The sequence below is a fragment of the Diadema antillarum genome, unplaced genomic scaffold (genome assembly GCF_040938485.1).
Source record: "Diadema antillarum isolate AM-2024a unplaced genomic scaffold, OU_Dant_1.0 scf00000019, whole genome shotgun sequence".
Lineage (NCBI taxonomy): Eukaryota > Metazoa > Echinodermata > Echinoidea > Diadematoida > Diadematidae > Diadema > Diadema antillarum.
The window spans coordinates 2,702,397-2,717,008 of record NW_027270908.1 but is presented as its reverse complement, the minus strand read 5'-3'; the positions used below and the strand labels follow the sequence as shown (position 1 = coordinate 2,717,008).

Here is a 14,612-nt window from a genome sequence, read left to right as displayed (position 1 = left end):
ATTAAAAAAGAGCTCTGGGCTTTGGGGGTTGTGAAGAAAACATCGATATGTCAGGTAACTATGATCGAATAGATAAAGATGGAAACTGCGCTGCATTTAATCAGGTCGACTATAAATATGATTAGATGAACATAATACAAATATTTGCATTCAAAGTGTTCGCTATATACTGTCCCAGGTTACGAGAACGATAACCACCGCTCGGCTAATACTTCTTCTCTTCTGCTCCTGACTTCAAGATCTCAGCACGTCGCAACTGATACAGATCGAGTGGTTTTCCCGTTGCCGCAAGGGTAGTCGTGACTCAGGGTTGCCATGGTTACAAGAAATACCACGTGTGTTGATATGATGCATGGGGAAACGAATGACAAGTGTCTCCACGTCCGTCACTCAGCAGTCATCTGTGACATATCAACTCATCAACCATCAGGGCACATTATAGTCTATTTCTGTTTGTTTCTTTAATTACTAATGCCGAGCAATTCCACCCAGTCATCCCACGGATAATCCTGAATGATCTGCTTCTTGGCGTTTTCAAAGAGATTGCTAAACACGAAATAAAAGTAAAAAGAATATGTTTCTGAAAGCGCGTCGAGTTTCTGATGAACACCAGAAAGACTTTAAAGGGGGATGGCTAGTAACTGATCAGTGGGAATGCTGGGGAATGCTGAGGGATGATTGTTCCAATCCTTGTGGGATTCATTTAAGAGTACATTATATAGCTATTGTTGTGTGAAAATTATTTGCTTCAGAACGGTCTCATATTCAAGAAATGTGCAGTTTAATGCCCCGTCACTGTACAGGCATGCTAGCCTGGAAACATTAAACTGCACATTACTTGAATATGAGACCATTCTGAAGCAAATAGTTTTCACACAACAAAAGATATATAATGTACTCTTAAATGAATCCCACAAGGATTGGAACAATCGTCCCCCAGCATTCCCACTGAGTCCCACTGATCAGTTACTAGCCATCCCCTTTAAGCATTCTACATGACCATGTCTCTCGATACAATACCGCGTGATTATCGTTTCAAACATGATTCTGACCTGGACTGGAGGCAGTATGAAGACATCAACTGGATTGGTAAGTTTAAAGGGGAAATCCAGTCTAAATATAAGTTAGTCTGATAAGAAAGAGTAAAATGAATTCTCTTACGAGTTCCAATTGAAAAAAAAAATGACTGACATTGAATGAAAAATACGGAAGTTATGACATTTTTGAAGTTTTGCTAATTTCTGCAAAATAGTTCTTGTAAAGTGGATATGAATATGCAAATGAGTGAGCTAGCCATGTCACAACCTCACAATTTTCCATTGATCGTGTACAAAAAAAAAATGACGAAAATTCAATGTTTCTGTCATTGAAGTCTAAAACATGATATTATTCCTGATGAATAACTTCTAATAATGATCAGTTATACATATGCTAGGATTTGAGCCTCGGGCATAATTGCGTACAAAAATAATTATGTACAAACTATATGGCAAGTTGTGAGGGGATGACATGCTCACTTTGCTATTAGCATATTCATATTGACCGTTCAAAAACTGTTTCCTGAAAAATTAGCGAAACTGCAAAATGTCATAACTTCCTTATTTTTCACCCGATTTCGATCAAAATTTTATCGTTGAACTTGTAATATTTTACTCTTTCTTATCAGACTGACTTATAGTTGGACTGGATTTCCTTCTTTAAAGCTTGGGTAACAAGCTAAACTTCAACGCAACGGCAAAGTGGCTCAAGACTATGTTAGTAGCGCAAAACATTCAGGGTGCACAATGACTGATACGTTATTTGGGCGTATTAGTGGAAAAAGACTTGTGACTCAGCACCTGCAATGTATAGGAATCTTTGAATCGATCTAGGTTGGGTACCCCCTTCTCTTTCCCCTCCTTCCAACCACCCCCCCCCCCCCCCTTAAAAAAGAAGATTGTTACAATACCGTCAGTTTTCGTCTATGATGGGTGCGCCAAAAGGTTAAATAGACTCATCACTAACTTTTCTCCACGTAGGTGTGTTTCCGGATAAACTGTGCGATAAAAACGACCTATTCCCAACTGATCGCGAATGTTTCAAAAAAAGAGCTCGAAGCAGGTAAGGAAAGAGATGAAAGATGAAGTGAAAAATGCTAAAGCTTAGTCTCTTTTCAAGGCTATAGGCTGTTAGACTGAAATAAACAACTGTTAAACTATAAGATGCCGTTTCTTTGGGATTTCCATCAATCTTGAAGTAAGAGTCCATGCCATATCTTTATGTCCATGCAATTCATTCCCATGTGAACTTCTTCACAAGATCATCTTCATGGTGGCCTAGACCAGGGAGGTGGAAGAGAGACCACCTCCCTGCCTAGACTGAACCCCCCCCCCCCACCAAAAATTGCGGCCCACATTACCGAAGAATCACAAAACACCACACAGCATGAAAGCTAGGCTAGCCCCATACACCTGGATGAACACAGAGAGGAAGTCACGTCCAAAGTCTCACTCGCCATCATGACCATGCCGACTCTCCCGGCGGATAGCTGTCTCAATTTGTCTACAACCTCCTGAACTTCTACGGGCTCTTACAGATACATTATGAAAATAATCGTAGCCAGAAGCAGTGTCTGTAAAAGTCGAGAGGACAATGCCACTGAGAAAGTCAAAAAAAAATAAACTACAGCCAGATGTAGAACAAAACAACAACAACAACAACAGCAACAACAAAACAACAACAACAACAACAACAACAACAACAACAACACGCAACATCAGACGACCGCGATATAACAGCAAATATGAAAGTAAAATCACATTAGTAGGATTAACATCACAGAAAAGTAATTTCACTGAGCGCACATCAGGGATGTCGAAAATAATCATCTTCATTACGTGACCACGAAAGCCCTCGTGTAGTAACATGCTTTTCCTTTCCTTTGCTAATACCAAATGGTCACAAAATGTGAGTTTTATTGAATTCGCACACACGAATCGACTTCCTTTGCCCGGGGTGATGCTTTAAGACACAATGACCTAGATAATATCTAGAGCAGTGTCGTGATGAGCGTGTGTCTGTGCAGATTTTATGAAAGATGTGGCAATGCATGGGGAAGTGTGACGTAAGAAATATCCTATAGGTGACATGACAGCGGTAGATTCCTTTAACATTACCATAGAAGATTCTCTTCAGTAGACTCGCGGACAGCCGAACAGTATGTTCTTCATTTTGACTTTGTCTTTCACTCAGTTGTTCTCATTTCCTCCACTTTCATTCAAAATTTCTTCCTCTTTGGGGGAGATTCTTCTAGAAACGAATGCAGCTCTCTGAATGAAATCAATTGCATTGAATCTTCCCTCTGATATGGTGATAATAAACACATTGTTTAAATGTGTTATAGTCTCAGCACGTATTTTGTAGAAGATAATTCAAAATTTACTGACATGTCAGTTTTCTGACCAAGATGACCAGACACTATAGGCTACCACCTATCATAATCATCATAGGTTTTAAGGCAATGATAAACCGACAAATTTATCACATTATTTTGACATCAAGGTATTATGAATTCATTTTTCGTCTGGTCGGCATCTTTACACCGAGGTTAATGTTAGAAAATGAAATGATGTGAAAATAACGGAGAGTGGCTTTAATGGTCCGTTCTGTTAACCCGTCCCATGTGCGAGATAAAAATGGGACATGATATGTGTAAATATGCGTATCTGTAGAACTTATACATCGAAGTACCCGGCTTTTTTAACGTAATTCCTGCCATGCGCAGATACGTTCAAACCAATGGGCACTCGGGAATACACTTTAAACAGTATGTATCAGTATTACCATGTAGCTCCATGGTATTACAATCAGGCATTTCTGACCTCATGATTTCAAAACAGTACGCAGTCAATTAAATTATTGGCTTAATTGATATTTCTCAACCTGATCCTGCAGCTACACTTAAAATAACATTTAAAAATATAAATCGTTTCTAATCACCTCAGTTAACTGATATTAGAAAACAAGAGACGCAGAAAGAGAAAGAGTGAGAGAGAGGGGATGAGGGAGATAGGAAGAGAATAAAGACTCGATCGGTACCTTTGAAGGACAAGTCCACCTTCATATACATAAGGATTGAGAGAATGCAGCAATATTAGTAGAACACATCAGTGAAAGTTTGAGGAAAATTGGACAAACCGTTCAAAAGTTACGAATATTTTAAGTATCTGCGCAGTCACTGCTGGAAGAGAAGACTACTACAGTGTATGATGTCACATGCGTACAACTATATAAGGAAAATAAAAAGAGAATTTCACAAAACTTTACTTTTTGAATAAAGTGCATGTTTCTTCAACTTGCCACTGACGTATGTTAAGGGTAATATTGTTCCCCCTGCCTTCTGAAAGAGAGAAGTCAAGTGTTCTTTTGTTATGTGAGAAAAATGGAAATATGTTGAATTTTCTTTATTCTTTCTTTATATCGTTGTACTCATGTGACATCACAAGCTATAGTAGTCTTTTCATCCAGCCGTGACTGAGCAGAAACTTCAAAAATTCATAACTTTTTAACGGATTTTGCTCAAACTCTCACTGATGTGTGCTACTAATATTGCTGCATTCACTCAACCCACATGTCTATGAAGGTGAACTTGTCCTTTAAACTAGCGCCTTGAACATCAGTGGCTATGAGTCAACCCTCTTCCTGCCCCTTGCAGGCGACCCAGGGGTGCGGGGCAGGCACCCTATCTGGTTCATGTTGGCATAGACAATCAATTCCCGAGAGATCCGCCCAAATCGAACCAAAGTCCCTCCGAGATTTTCTCCGACAAACAATATGGCCGACCATTTAAAGCATAATACTGTCTCAAAATAGACATATTATCCGTGCAAGCATTTCAGAACTGCATAGAAACTCATATTTTCTTCCCGATGTGTTGAAAGTTGAGATAAATGTTGTGAGCGTAGCATCCTGTTCTCGTAGTCAAGTAGTACCCTATAATAATTATGTGATTAATCGACATTCGTTCCCTCAGTGAAGATGACATCGCATGCAGAACGGCTGGAGGTTTAGTCTATATATACTCCGACAATCTTAGAGAGTTAATCAAAAATACAGAAAAGAGGTGATGATAGCCCAACAGAACTGCCGAGACAAAACTAAAAACAGGAAACGCAGCGAAGAAATAATAATCATAAACTTGTTTCGTGTTCATGCAAGAACCAACGACAATACATTGTATTCATACTGCATAAATCGTACATGGCTCTCGCAATTTTGTGCATTTTAGGTTAATTGGTGAATAGCTGTTTCAAAAGCTTGAAAGACAAAGAATACTCCAATTATAATGGAACAAAGTTCAGAGCCCTAAATAATGATGGAATCATATTCATACTTCCTAAAGAGGCACGTCTGCCTTTACTATGAAGAACGCATTTTCTAATTCGCTCGTATGTTCATGCGAATCAGATGAATTCGGTCTACTGCTGTTTATATTCTTGTGTGTGTCCCCTCCCGTATCTATCTATCTGTCTGTCTGTCTGTCTGTCTGTCTGTCTATGTGTCTCTCTGTCTCTCTGTATACAGGCCTATGTATGTATGTATGTATGTATGTAGGCACGTATATATGTACGTATGGTTGTATGTATGTATGTATGCATATATTATGTATGTATGTATGTATGTATGTATGTATGTATGTATGTATGTATGTATGTATGTATGTATGTCGATACATATATATAGAGACATGCCCAAAATGATCATGCCTGGGACAAAGTAGGGAGTGTAAAATATTCTGCGAAGATGGCTCATCATGATGAAATACGATCAGCTGGAGACGCCGCAATGCACAGCAGCAGCAGCGGGCAAGTTACGGAAGAGTCTGGGCCACAAGATAAGATAGGTCTGGATTGGTTTTTTTCCCATTCCCGTGAAACATTCATCATTTACATCCAGGGTCAGTTCTGAGCTGAATTTCCTCCCAGACAGAGCTTTTTGCCTCAGTCCATCGAGGGGTCGCAGACAGCTAAGTGTCAAGAACCACGTAAAACACACCCGAGTTCCTTGCAGAACAATTTTCAGCCCAATCCGGCGCTGCTGAAACAACCACGATAATGGGTATCGACTCTCTTTGAAGCTGTATTTTCCACTGCCCTGCTCTGTTTGAAACTTAGAGCACTCGGCCCAATCTGTACCAGATCACTGTACAGTGGAGGGCAGACGTCAGAAAAATAGGCTCATAGACTCGATCTTCAGAGCACAATGACTTAAACCTCTTCTAACTCCGCTCGATCAGAGCTACATATTCTGCCGGTAACTATATTATAGACTACGTGAATCAATATTACTATAAAGGATGCACGCAGTGATATTATCCTCTAAGTTCATTAAAGAGCAACTTCCCACCTATCCTCAAGTTGTGCTTGAAATATAAAAAAACAACAAAATCAATATAAGATGCAAAAGGAGAAGTTAGTGCAAATGACATGTTTTCCTCAACTTAGACTTGATGCAAAAGGTTAGAACTTGATATCAGTAAACAAAAATGTGTATGAAACAAGAGAAAAGATTCGTAGAAATGGCAATGATTGCTAAGGTCAGCGCATAAAGATAACGATAGCAATCAAATGATACATATTTGTGCTAACGTGAGCCGTATTTCTTGTACACCGTCTGTCATCGGCTGTCTGTTTTATTAAACGAACTCATTGAAATGGTATTTTTACTACAACAAAAGTAATCTGCCCGTTCTCACATTTTTCGATAAACAAACATAGATGGCGCTATTACTCAATCTCGTATTGGTGAGTCTGGTCACGGGTCACCGCTATAGTCCTACGGTACAGAAATGTGAATGTTGCTTTCACTCTTTCACCTTTTATTTCACCTTTTCTTTTCTAATTTTTGTGCTCTTGCTTTATTGATATTTTCAGAGTCAATATTTTACTTTAAAAACCTAAAAAGACAATAAATTAGTGCCAATATGTGAGAAACTATACTTCCAAATCATTATTTTCATCATCATTCCAATTTCCTAGTTTGCTCCAGTATCTATTCTAGTTTGTTTTTCCCGTTCTTCTTATGTCTGCCCGATTTGTCTGTCCCACAGATTGTTCCAAAGTGTGTGAGTTATCGTTTGTTTATTTTTTTTTTTTGTTGTTGTTTTTTCTTTCATGATGTACAACTGTACTTTTATTCTGGCCTAATCCAGTGCCGATAGATGAAGAGTGGAATAACGCCCTCTATCGTCGAAAGTTCTGCTGAATTTAAAGACGCGATCCACATCAATACAGGAAGCATTCATCATCGGTTGGGGAAAGATTTATCACAACAACCAAACCTTTAGCATTGTTCACCAAAACCGTTATCATTACTTAACTGGCTGGTTAGCTTTCGTCCACTACCAGACAAACACCAGAAGTGTGACAAAAATCATTCGGTTTGAGATAGTCCACTATAGTGGACGAAAGCTAGCAAGTCAAATAATTATAAACTTTGGTGAAAGTTTAGATTTTTGTTTTTGTTTTTGCGGGGATGCACAATCGTCCCCCAAAGTGTCGAGTTCGACCTTACCTCATATCCTTGATGAGCAAACTCGAGATGAAATCTTTTGCTTGACAGGAGATGTTGTCGAAGACCTCGTCGTCGAAATCCCAATCGCCCATGGTCACGTTGTTGAGCGTATCGTTGTCATTGTCCCCCATGAAGGGTGACAGACCGCTGAGCCTGGGGAAGTGTTCGGTGAATATTTGGGGTTATCACCAGTAATTCTCGAGAATGGCGTATACTGTGATGGTCATTATATTGCAACAGACAGAACTACTTTGCGTCCTCAACGGGTTTATTCATTACTGTATCGCAAACACCTATGAACGTTCCTGACTGAAAAATATTTCAGTCTTTTTTTCGAGTATGGGGGCCCTCGAGAGCTGCAACTTGGCAGCTAGGTTTTATGTGCATGAATATTTTAATTGAATACTTTTTGTAAGCTTCCGACAAACTATTGGGAAGGTGTGGGGTTGGTAAACTTTGCGAAGGAAATATGCAAGTGTTCTGCTCTGCTCTTGTCGAACACGGTGACTAACTGCAGTGTCCTGATACAGCCTATGATATCATAAATACCAGTGCGAGTTTCACTTTGGGTTATTCTGTGTCCCCTTCTCCTCGCATTTCAGAAACTGATGACATTTTTTATCCTTCAAAGTAAAAAGACTACACTGCCGTGGTGGATGGTACCGGACTTACAGGTTCTATCGGACATGAAAAAAAAATATTATAAACTTAAAAGAACAAAGATGTCCCAGTGGTTTTTGTTTCACTCTATACTAAGTTGCAAAACGTAAGAAAAAGTATCAAAATAACCAACCTCTTCAACAAAAATCAAATGTGATAAAATTTAACCGAGCACATACAAAAAGGTTCAGTCTAATCCTACTATGGCTATGTGACAATGGCAGAGCACGACCTCAGTTTACAGAGGTGATATAACATGGCAGAAAACTAGGGTTTCTTTGGTGTCTTTTTCATCAATGTTGACGCACTAGAACATGCATTAATGTCCTACATTGTGCTCAACATTCAAGATGCTATGTGTATCTGTCATTGTCTGTGTCATATACTGTGCTCGACACTCAAGAGCTTGAGCGCACAAGCTGAAGGTGATCGTAAACGCTTTGTAAAATTCTCCATGGTAACGCCAGTAGGGTCCTCCATTCATCCGTGAGAGCCGCTGACAGTTTTGTGATAACGAATGACCCCATCTCCGACATTAATGAAACATGCATGGTTTTTATGATGATAATATGGTGGCAGATGGCACTGGGGGCAGTTAAATTTCGGATTTTGGTTGAATTTCATTCCCACGGGGAGACCACCAAAGTCTGTAATCACTTCTTCTGTCCTGAGGTGTAGAATTCTGAGGGAGACAGTTCCCGCATGTTGGGGGATCTGGTTTGACATTTTGTAATACTTTAGTGCATAGATATTTATGTGATCAGGTTTCAGCGTATAGCAGTCGAAGATATTCTCTTCTGCAGAGGTCAAAAGTCCTATAGTTGACAATAAAAAAGAAATATTGTATCTCAAAGAGAGAAACGACTGAAAGATATTTTTCAATCGTTTGAAAGATATACTTTCAAATATACGGGCCCTGTTTCATGGGATGATTTGTCAATTGTATTATATAGTAAAGTCGTCTAATAAACTTTCAGCATTTAAAAGAAGTTACAAATTCTTTCTCGTTCATAAATATATGCTATAGATTTTAAGTTTTATTCATTGTATAAGCACCTCGCTTTGCTGACTCTCGCCTTCTTATATGTATTCCGTTCTTTCTGTAGTAGAGTTTTCTAGTGTTTTGTATCGCATTAATGTAACTATTTTATCTGTAATTCTTGGGATCAGCCATAGAAGACCAACGGTCTTGATCATCCCCCCCCCCCCCAAAAAAAAAAAAAAAAAACAACCTGAAATAATTGTTTTTCATGTTGTGTTTGTCTCTTGTCAACTTGTTATACAAGTTGTACGTTTTTCCTGCATTGTACTAATGTTCTATGCACATTTGTTGTTTTCTTTGTAAATGATTTTTATGAGGATGTGGAAATAAATGAAATGAAATGGAATGAATATTGGTGAAAGCAAACGACTGATCAGCTGAGATTTTGAGCAATGTCATGAAAACTTAAGAGAGACGAGAGATAGGTTTGATCGCCAGTGAAAGTTATCCAACATATGCGCCCTAACTTGAGACTATAAATGATATTTGTTACTATGTAGATGGCGACATGTTTGTTTTGTTTTTCCTTTCTATTTTCTTGAATTTGTATGAAGTGTTATAGATGTCTTATCAACGAGGATATGATTATAAAAATGTATATCATACATCCTTTACTAACATACCGATGTCTGTGTGGTGAAAACTTCTCTAAGGCTTAGTTACTATCATACCAATTCAGTCAAAATCATCTGTTGCCTTGATTTGGCCATTTTCACAACATGTAAATCCCCCGTATGTATACCTCCGTTAACGCAGAAATCGTCACATGTCAAAAATACTAAAGAGATACCAGGAGAATAATGTATAAATGCTTGTCAAACTTACAAGATGTAGCAGATGACACCCACGCTCCACATGTCCGTCGGGTGAGCGATGGGCTCGAAGCTCACCACTTCCGGGGCCACAAACTCAGGGGTGCCGCAAAGAACCTGCGTAGAACGAATTCATCCAGCAGTTTATATCATTAGTATAAATGAGATATATAGCCCTTTCCAATGGAGTTATTACACCGTCGTGTTCAGTAACATGGCGGTCATAAAAGATGAAGTGAGTTTAGTTTGCACTGCATTTACTTAGGAGTCGTAAAATTAAGTGGCTAAGCACTGCTAAAGTGAAGCTGAGAACGGCTTCTCCGCCTCTTTATAGCTTTACAGGTTCTGATACGTTATCACTTTGTGGTACTACAAGCTTCCACTATATTTTGATTAAAAGATGGTTTTAACATTACTCTCAGCATCCCAATTCGAACTTACAACATTTCATTGCTATATCTAGACTTTGCAAAGTCATTCTGTCCAAATACAGTAAGATAATGAGAACGTCACATGTTTACTTTTGTTTACTAATGCTTGCTAATGTTTACCAAGTGTTTACTAAACCAGAAGATACACTATTTGTTGTGTTCACTTTTTTTCTTCCATGTTCAGGAGAGAGATGGGAGGTCTTGCGACAGGAATTCACTACCAGTAAAGAACGAATGAAAGGTTTGAGAGGATAAGCACTCTCGTGCGCATGCTAGTTTGAAATGGCAAGCTGGAAGAGGAGGTCTTTAACTTGAAATCAGACTCCCCTTGATTATCCTGCGAGGGACTCGAAAATATTGTATTTCCTTGTTTATTTCCTTCGAAAGCTTAATTCGTAGTCATGTCGCCTTTTATTATGATCGTTTGATTCTGTTTTTCTTGTTGACGTCGCTATATTATCAAGCATAATGACAAACACGAGGGGGGGGGGTTGGTACAAAAACGTCATGACAAATAACATGAATCAATCACTTTTTGCAAATGAAGATCGCTTTCCTATGAAAGAGCAGATGTCACAGTATGCTTACTGCCATGCAAGGCATGATTGGATTAAATCTACAAAATGACTACAACGAAATGAAGGCCGAATGGGAGTAATAGTTTGCATTCATTAATGTAGGAGTGACGTCATTGGAGGGAGTGACGTCACTGAAGGGAGATGAGTGAGCGGAGAATAAAGAAGAGAACAAGTAGCCGATTCTGCAACACAAATTAACCAATCCAGTTACTATAGGTATGTTCGTGTGTTTTGATTTGGTCAGGTCATTTCCCGGGGAGGCACGTCTCCAAACCTTGATTTCGCTGGCGGGCTCGTACTTCCGGGCCAGCCCGAAGTCGATGATCTTGAGCTGGAAGCCCGTCCGGTTCACGCACATGATGTTCTCGGGCTTGAGGTCGAGGTGGAGGACGTGATGGTGGTGCATGTGCTGCACCCCGGCGCAGATTTGACGCATGTACGAGATGACCTCGCTCTCCGTCAGGTCGAACTTGTCGTCGACGATGCGCTCGAACAGCTCGCCGCCGGTGATGCTGTGGAGAAAGAAGACGTGATCGAAGAACGAGAGAACATGAGAGAGGGAGATTATCCTCTGAATCGTAGCACCTGGTTGTTTTTTTTTTTTTTGGGGGGGGGGATTCCAATCTATTGTCATAATCTCTGCAAAGAAGTAACATAGATTTTCCACGAAGTAGAATCCACCTCCTTGGTCGAATATTTGAATTGGAACTTCTTGTAGACCAGCTTTATAGTAATCAATAATTTTATTATGAAGCTATGATATTTTCTTTAAGAACAAAAAAAGGGTGATTTACCCCCACATATAATACGTAAATAGACATAAGGTATGTTTGCATGAACTTTAATAAAGATTTTTGTCTCGTTCAGCAGTTACAGGTTCGCATTGAACTGGATTTATTGGCTAAAACAAAGCACCATGAACCAATTCGTGTTCCTACGGCAAGGTGGTGTCATAGAACGAAACGCAAGCAACATCCGTTCACACTATAAAAACAATACGTAATAAACCTTGATAACACTGCCTAAGATTGGAAATAGAAACTCTGGCCAAAGGTGACAGGCCAATAGTCCGAACAGATATGCCACTGGAAGTATCGTGAGAAACATTAATTCATTCTATGACGTTTCACAACCATGACAAGTACGGAAAATGAGGCTTAAAAACACACAGAAGCAATTAATGTCAAACTGCCCAAACTGTATAATGATTTGTCGCGTGTTGAATGGCAATATTCCTCTCCTTTTTTCTTTAAGGTGTGTCGCGTGTTAAGGATGTACTGCAAACTGTCAAACTGCGATTTTCTTGGTTGTTTATCTACTTACTTATGTATCATTATAGTTGGTTGGTTAGTTAGTTTAGTTAGTCAGTCAGTCGTTTCAAGGATTAGAAACAGCACTGGCTGTTGGGCGGTAGCTCGGTGGTTCAGAGGATAAGACGCCTGTCCGGAGATCAGGAGGTCGTAGGTTCGAATCCTGCCCGAGTATGTATGCCCATGATTCCTTTTGTTATGGCTACTACTAAAACAATGGCCAATTCAGTGCCTTTACGTCGATGTAGGGCAATTTGTTAATAAGTTGCAATAAAAAACAACTCGACGAAAAAAATTCAATTAGTGAGCTTTTTATTCATTTATCTACTGTATCTATCTATCTAACTATCTATCTATCTATCTGTTGATTTGTTTATTTATCTGCTCTTTCTTTCTTTCTTTCTTTCTTTTTTTTCTTTTTTTTTGTTTACCATTCCAGAATGAGCACTGTCTGTCTGGTGGTTTGGAATGCAGCGACTAGCGCCATCAACGACGGATGTTCCAGCTCGGACATGAGCGTGATCTCCCGCAGCACGTCCTCGCGGTCCTTGGCTCGTATAGTCTTCACGTACTTGGCCGCCCATATCTTTCCCGTCGCTTTCTCCTCGCACCGGTAGACGACTCCAAACTTACCCCTGGAATGGAACACAAAATTATAATGGTGAAATATTTGTCATATATGATACAGCGAAGGCTACCATAAAGAAAAATGTATTCTTTAAACAGGTGTGTACCAGACGAAAGAAAAGATAGTGAAAATTGTTTGTTGGTTGTGACAGTCCACTTTAAAGGTTCCTGAAATACAAATGCGTGTTGATTTGTGTTGATTTATGATACCATCAATATCACTTTTGCGGTGAAATGAATATCTAGAAACATTCCATATATCTTAAATTAATTCATCTTCTATTTTTCTTCAGATTACTTGGATACGCTCACAAAAAATCCTTCCAAACAAATATTTCTATTGTGACCTCATCTGTCAATCATTGCTAAAGTATTGGTATGTTTAATAAAAGACATTGGAATGCACCCTCCCGAGACCGAGCATAACATGCATGTTCCCTCGCCATGTCCTTTGTTAGTCACATTAATATCACAGAAACATGCAAGTTATGCTGAGTCGGGAAGGCGAGGACTGATTTACGTGAAACAACATAAAGTATGAAGCATCATCCCCACGTAGGGCATAGGTTAACATATGACATTTTGACAGACATGCATGTCAATGAATGGTTATCGACCCCATGCTACCCCTCCCCCAAAAACAAAACAAAACAAAACAAAACAAAACAAAACAAAACGACAACAAACAGACCAACAAAAAAAAACAAGCAAACGAGCGAACACTCAAACAAACAAACAAACAACGACAGCAAACATGCAAACAAACGAATGAGTTATCAAGCAACTAAAAAAAAAAAAAAGGAGACACAATTTACTGTATGAATGCTCATTCAGCAAACACCGAAACGCAAGTCTGTATGTTTTCAATTGCTGTTTCTCTTCTCGTAACAAGATTACTGATGTAAGAATATTTCTGTCACTTTATAAAGATAGCTGCGTTAACATGTGTGTGCTGGAAATGATAACCATTCTGCGTCAGATTATTATACAGAACAATGAGATCGAAACCCGTCCTAGAATGACCTTAAAAAAACCCCGGAAATATTTGGCTCTCACACAGCTAACAGGTATCATGCAGAAATATGAAATATCATAACTTAAGTTATTTTGATTTGCAAGAATATCAAACAAACACACACACACACACATACACATGACGTTCTATAATTTGTAGAGGAAAGACAGTAATTCCACTCATGGGGGGGGGGCAAGGCAAGATTGACTGCTGACGAAACGAACATGGCAATGTTCGTTTATATCCATCATCATGATAATGATGATGATAATGATGATGATAATGATGATAATAATAACAATAATAATAATAATAATAATAACAATATCAATAACAATAACATTAGTAATAACAATAATAACAATGATAATAATAACAATAATAATGATGATGATGATGATAATAATAATAATAATAATACTAATGATAATGATATAGTACATTTTCCATAAACGTACATGTTCAGAATGTTTAACTGCGCTTTACCACAGGATTATTAACATTAAACAAGTGAGTTTTTAGATGTTTCTTGAAGATGATGAGAGATTGCTAGTTGCGGAGAGTTTGGGGTAGTTGAAACCACAGT

General features: G+C 38.8%; 1 protein-coding gene across 1 annotated transcript in view; it reads right to left on the bottom strand.

The window, feature by feature from the left end:
- Positions 1–14,612, bottom strand: part of LOC139728604 (uncharacterized) — a 151,705-nt gene that overhangs the window by 58,588 nt on the left and 78,505 nt on the right. Inside the window, exons 3-6 of the mRNA XM_071639548.1 lie at positions 12,816–13,019; positions 11,349–11,586; positions 10,079–10,182; positions 7,552–7,704 (exon numbers count right to left, since the gene is read on the bottom strand). Of these exons, the coding sequence (XP_071495649.1) occupies positions 7,552–7,704; positions 10,079–10,182; positions 11,349–11,586; positions 12,816–13,019 (699 nt within the window). The remainder of the gene's footprint in view (positions 1–7,551; positions 7,705–10,078; positions 10,183–11,348; positions 11,587–12,815; positions 13,020–14,612) is intronic.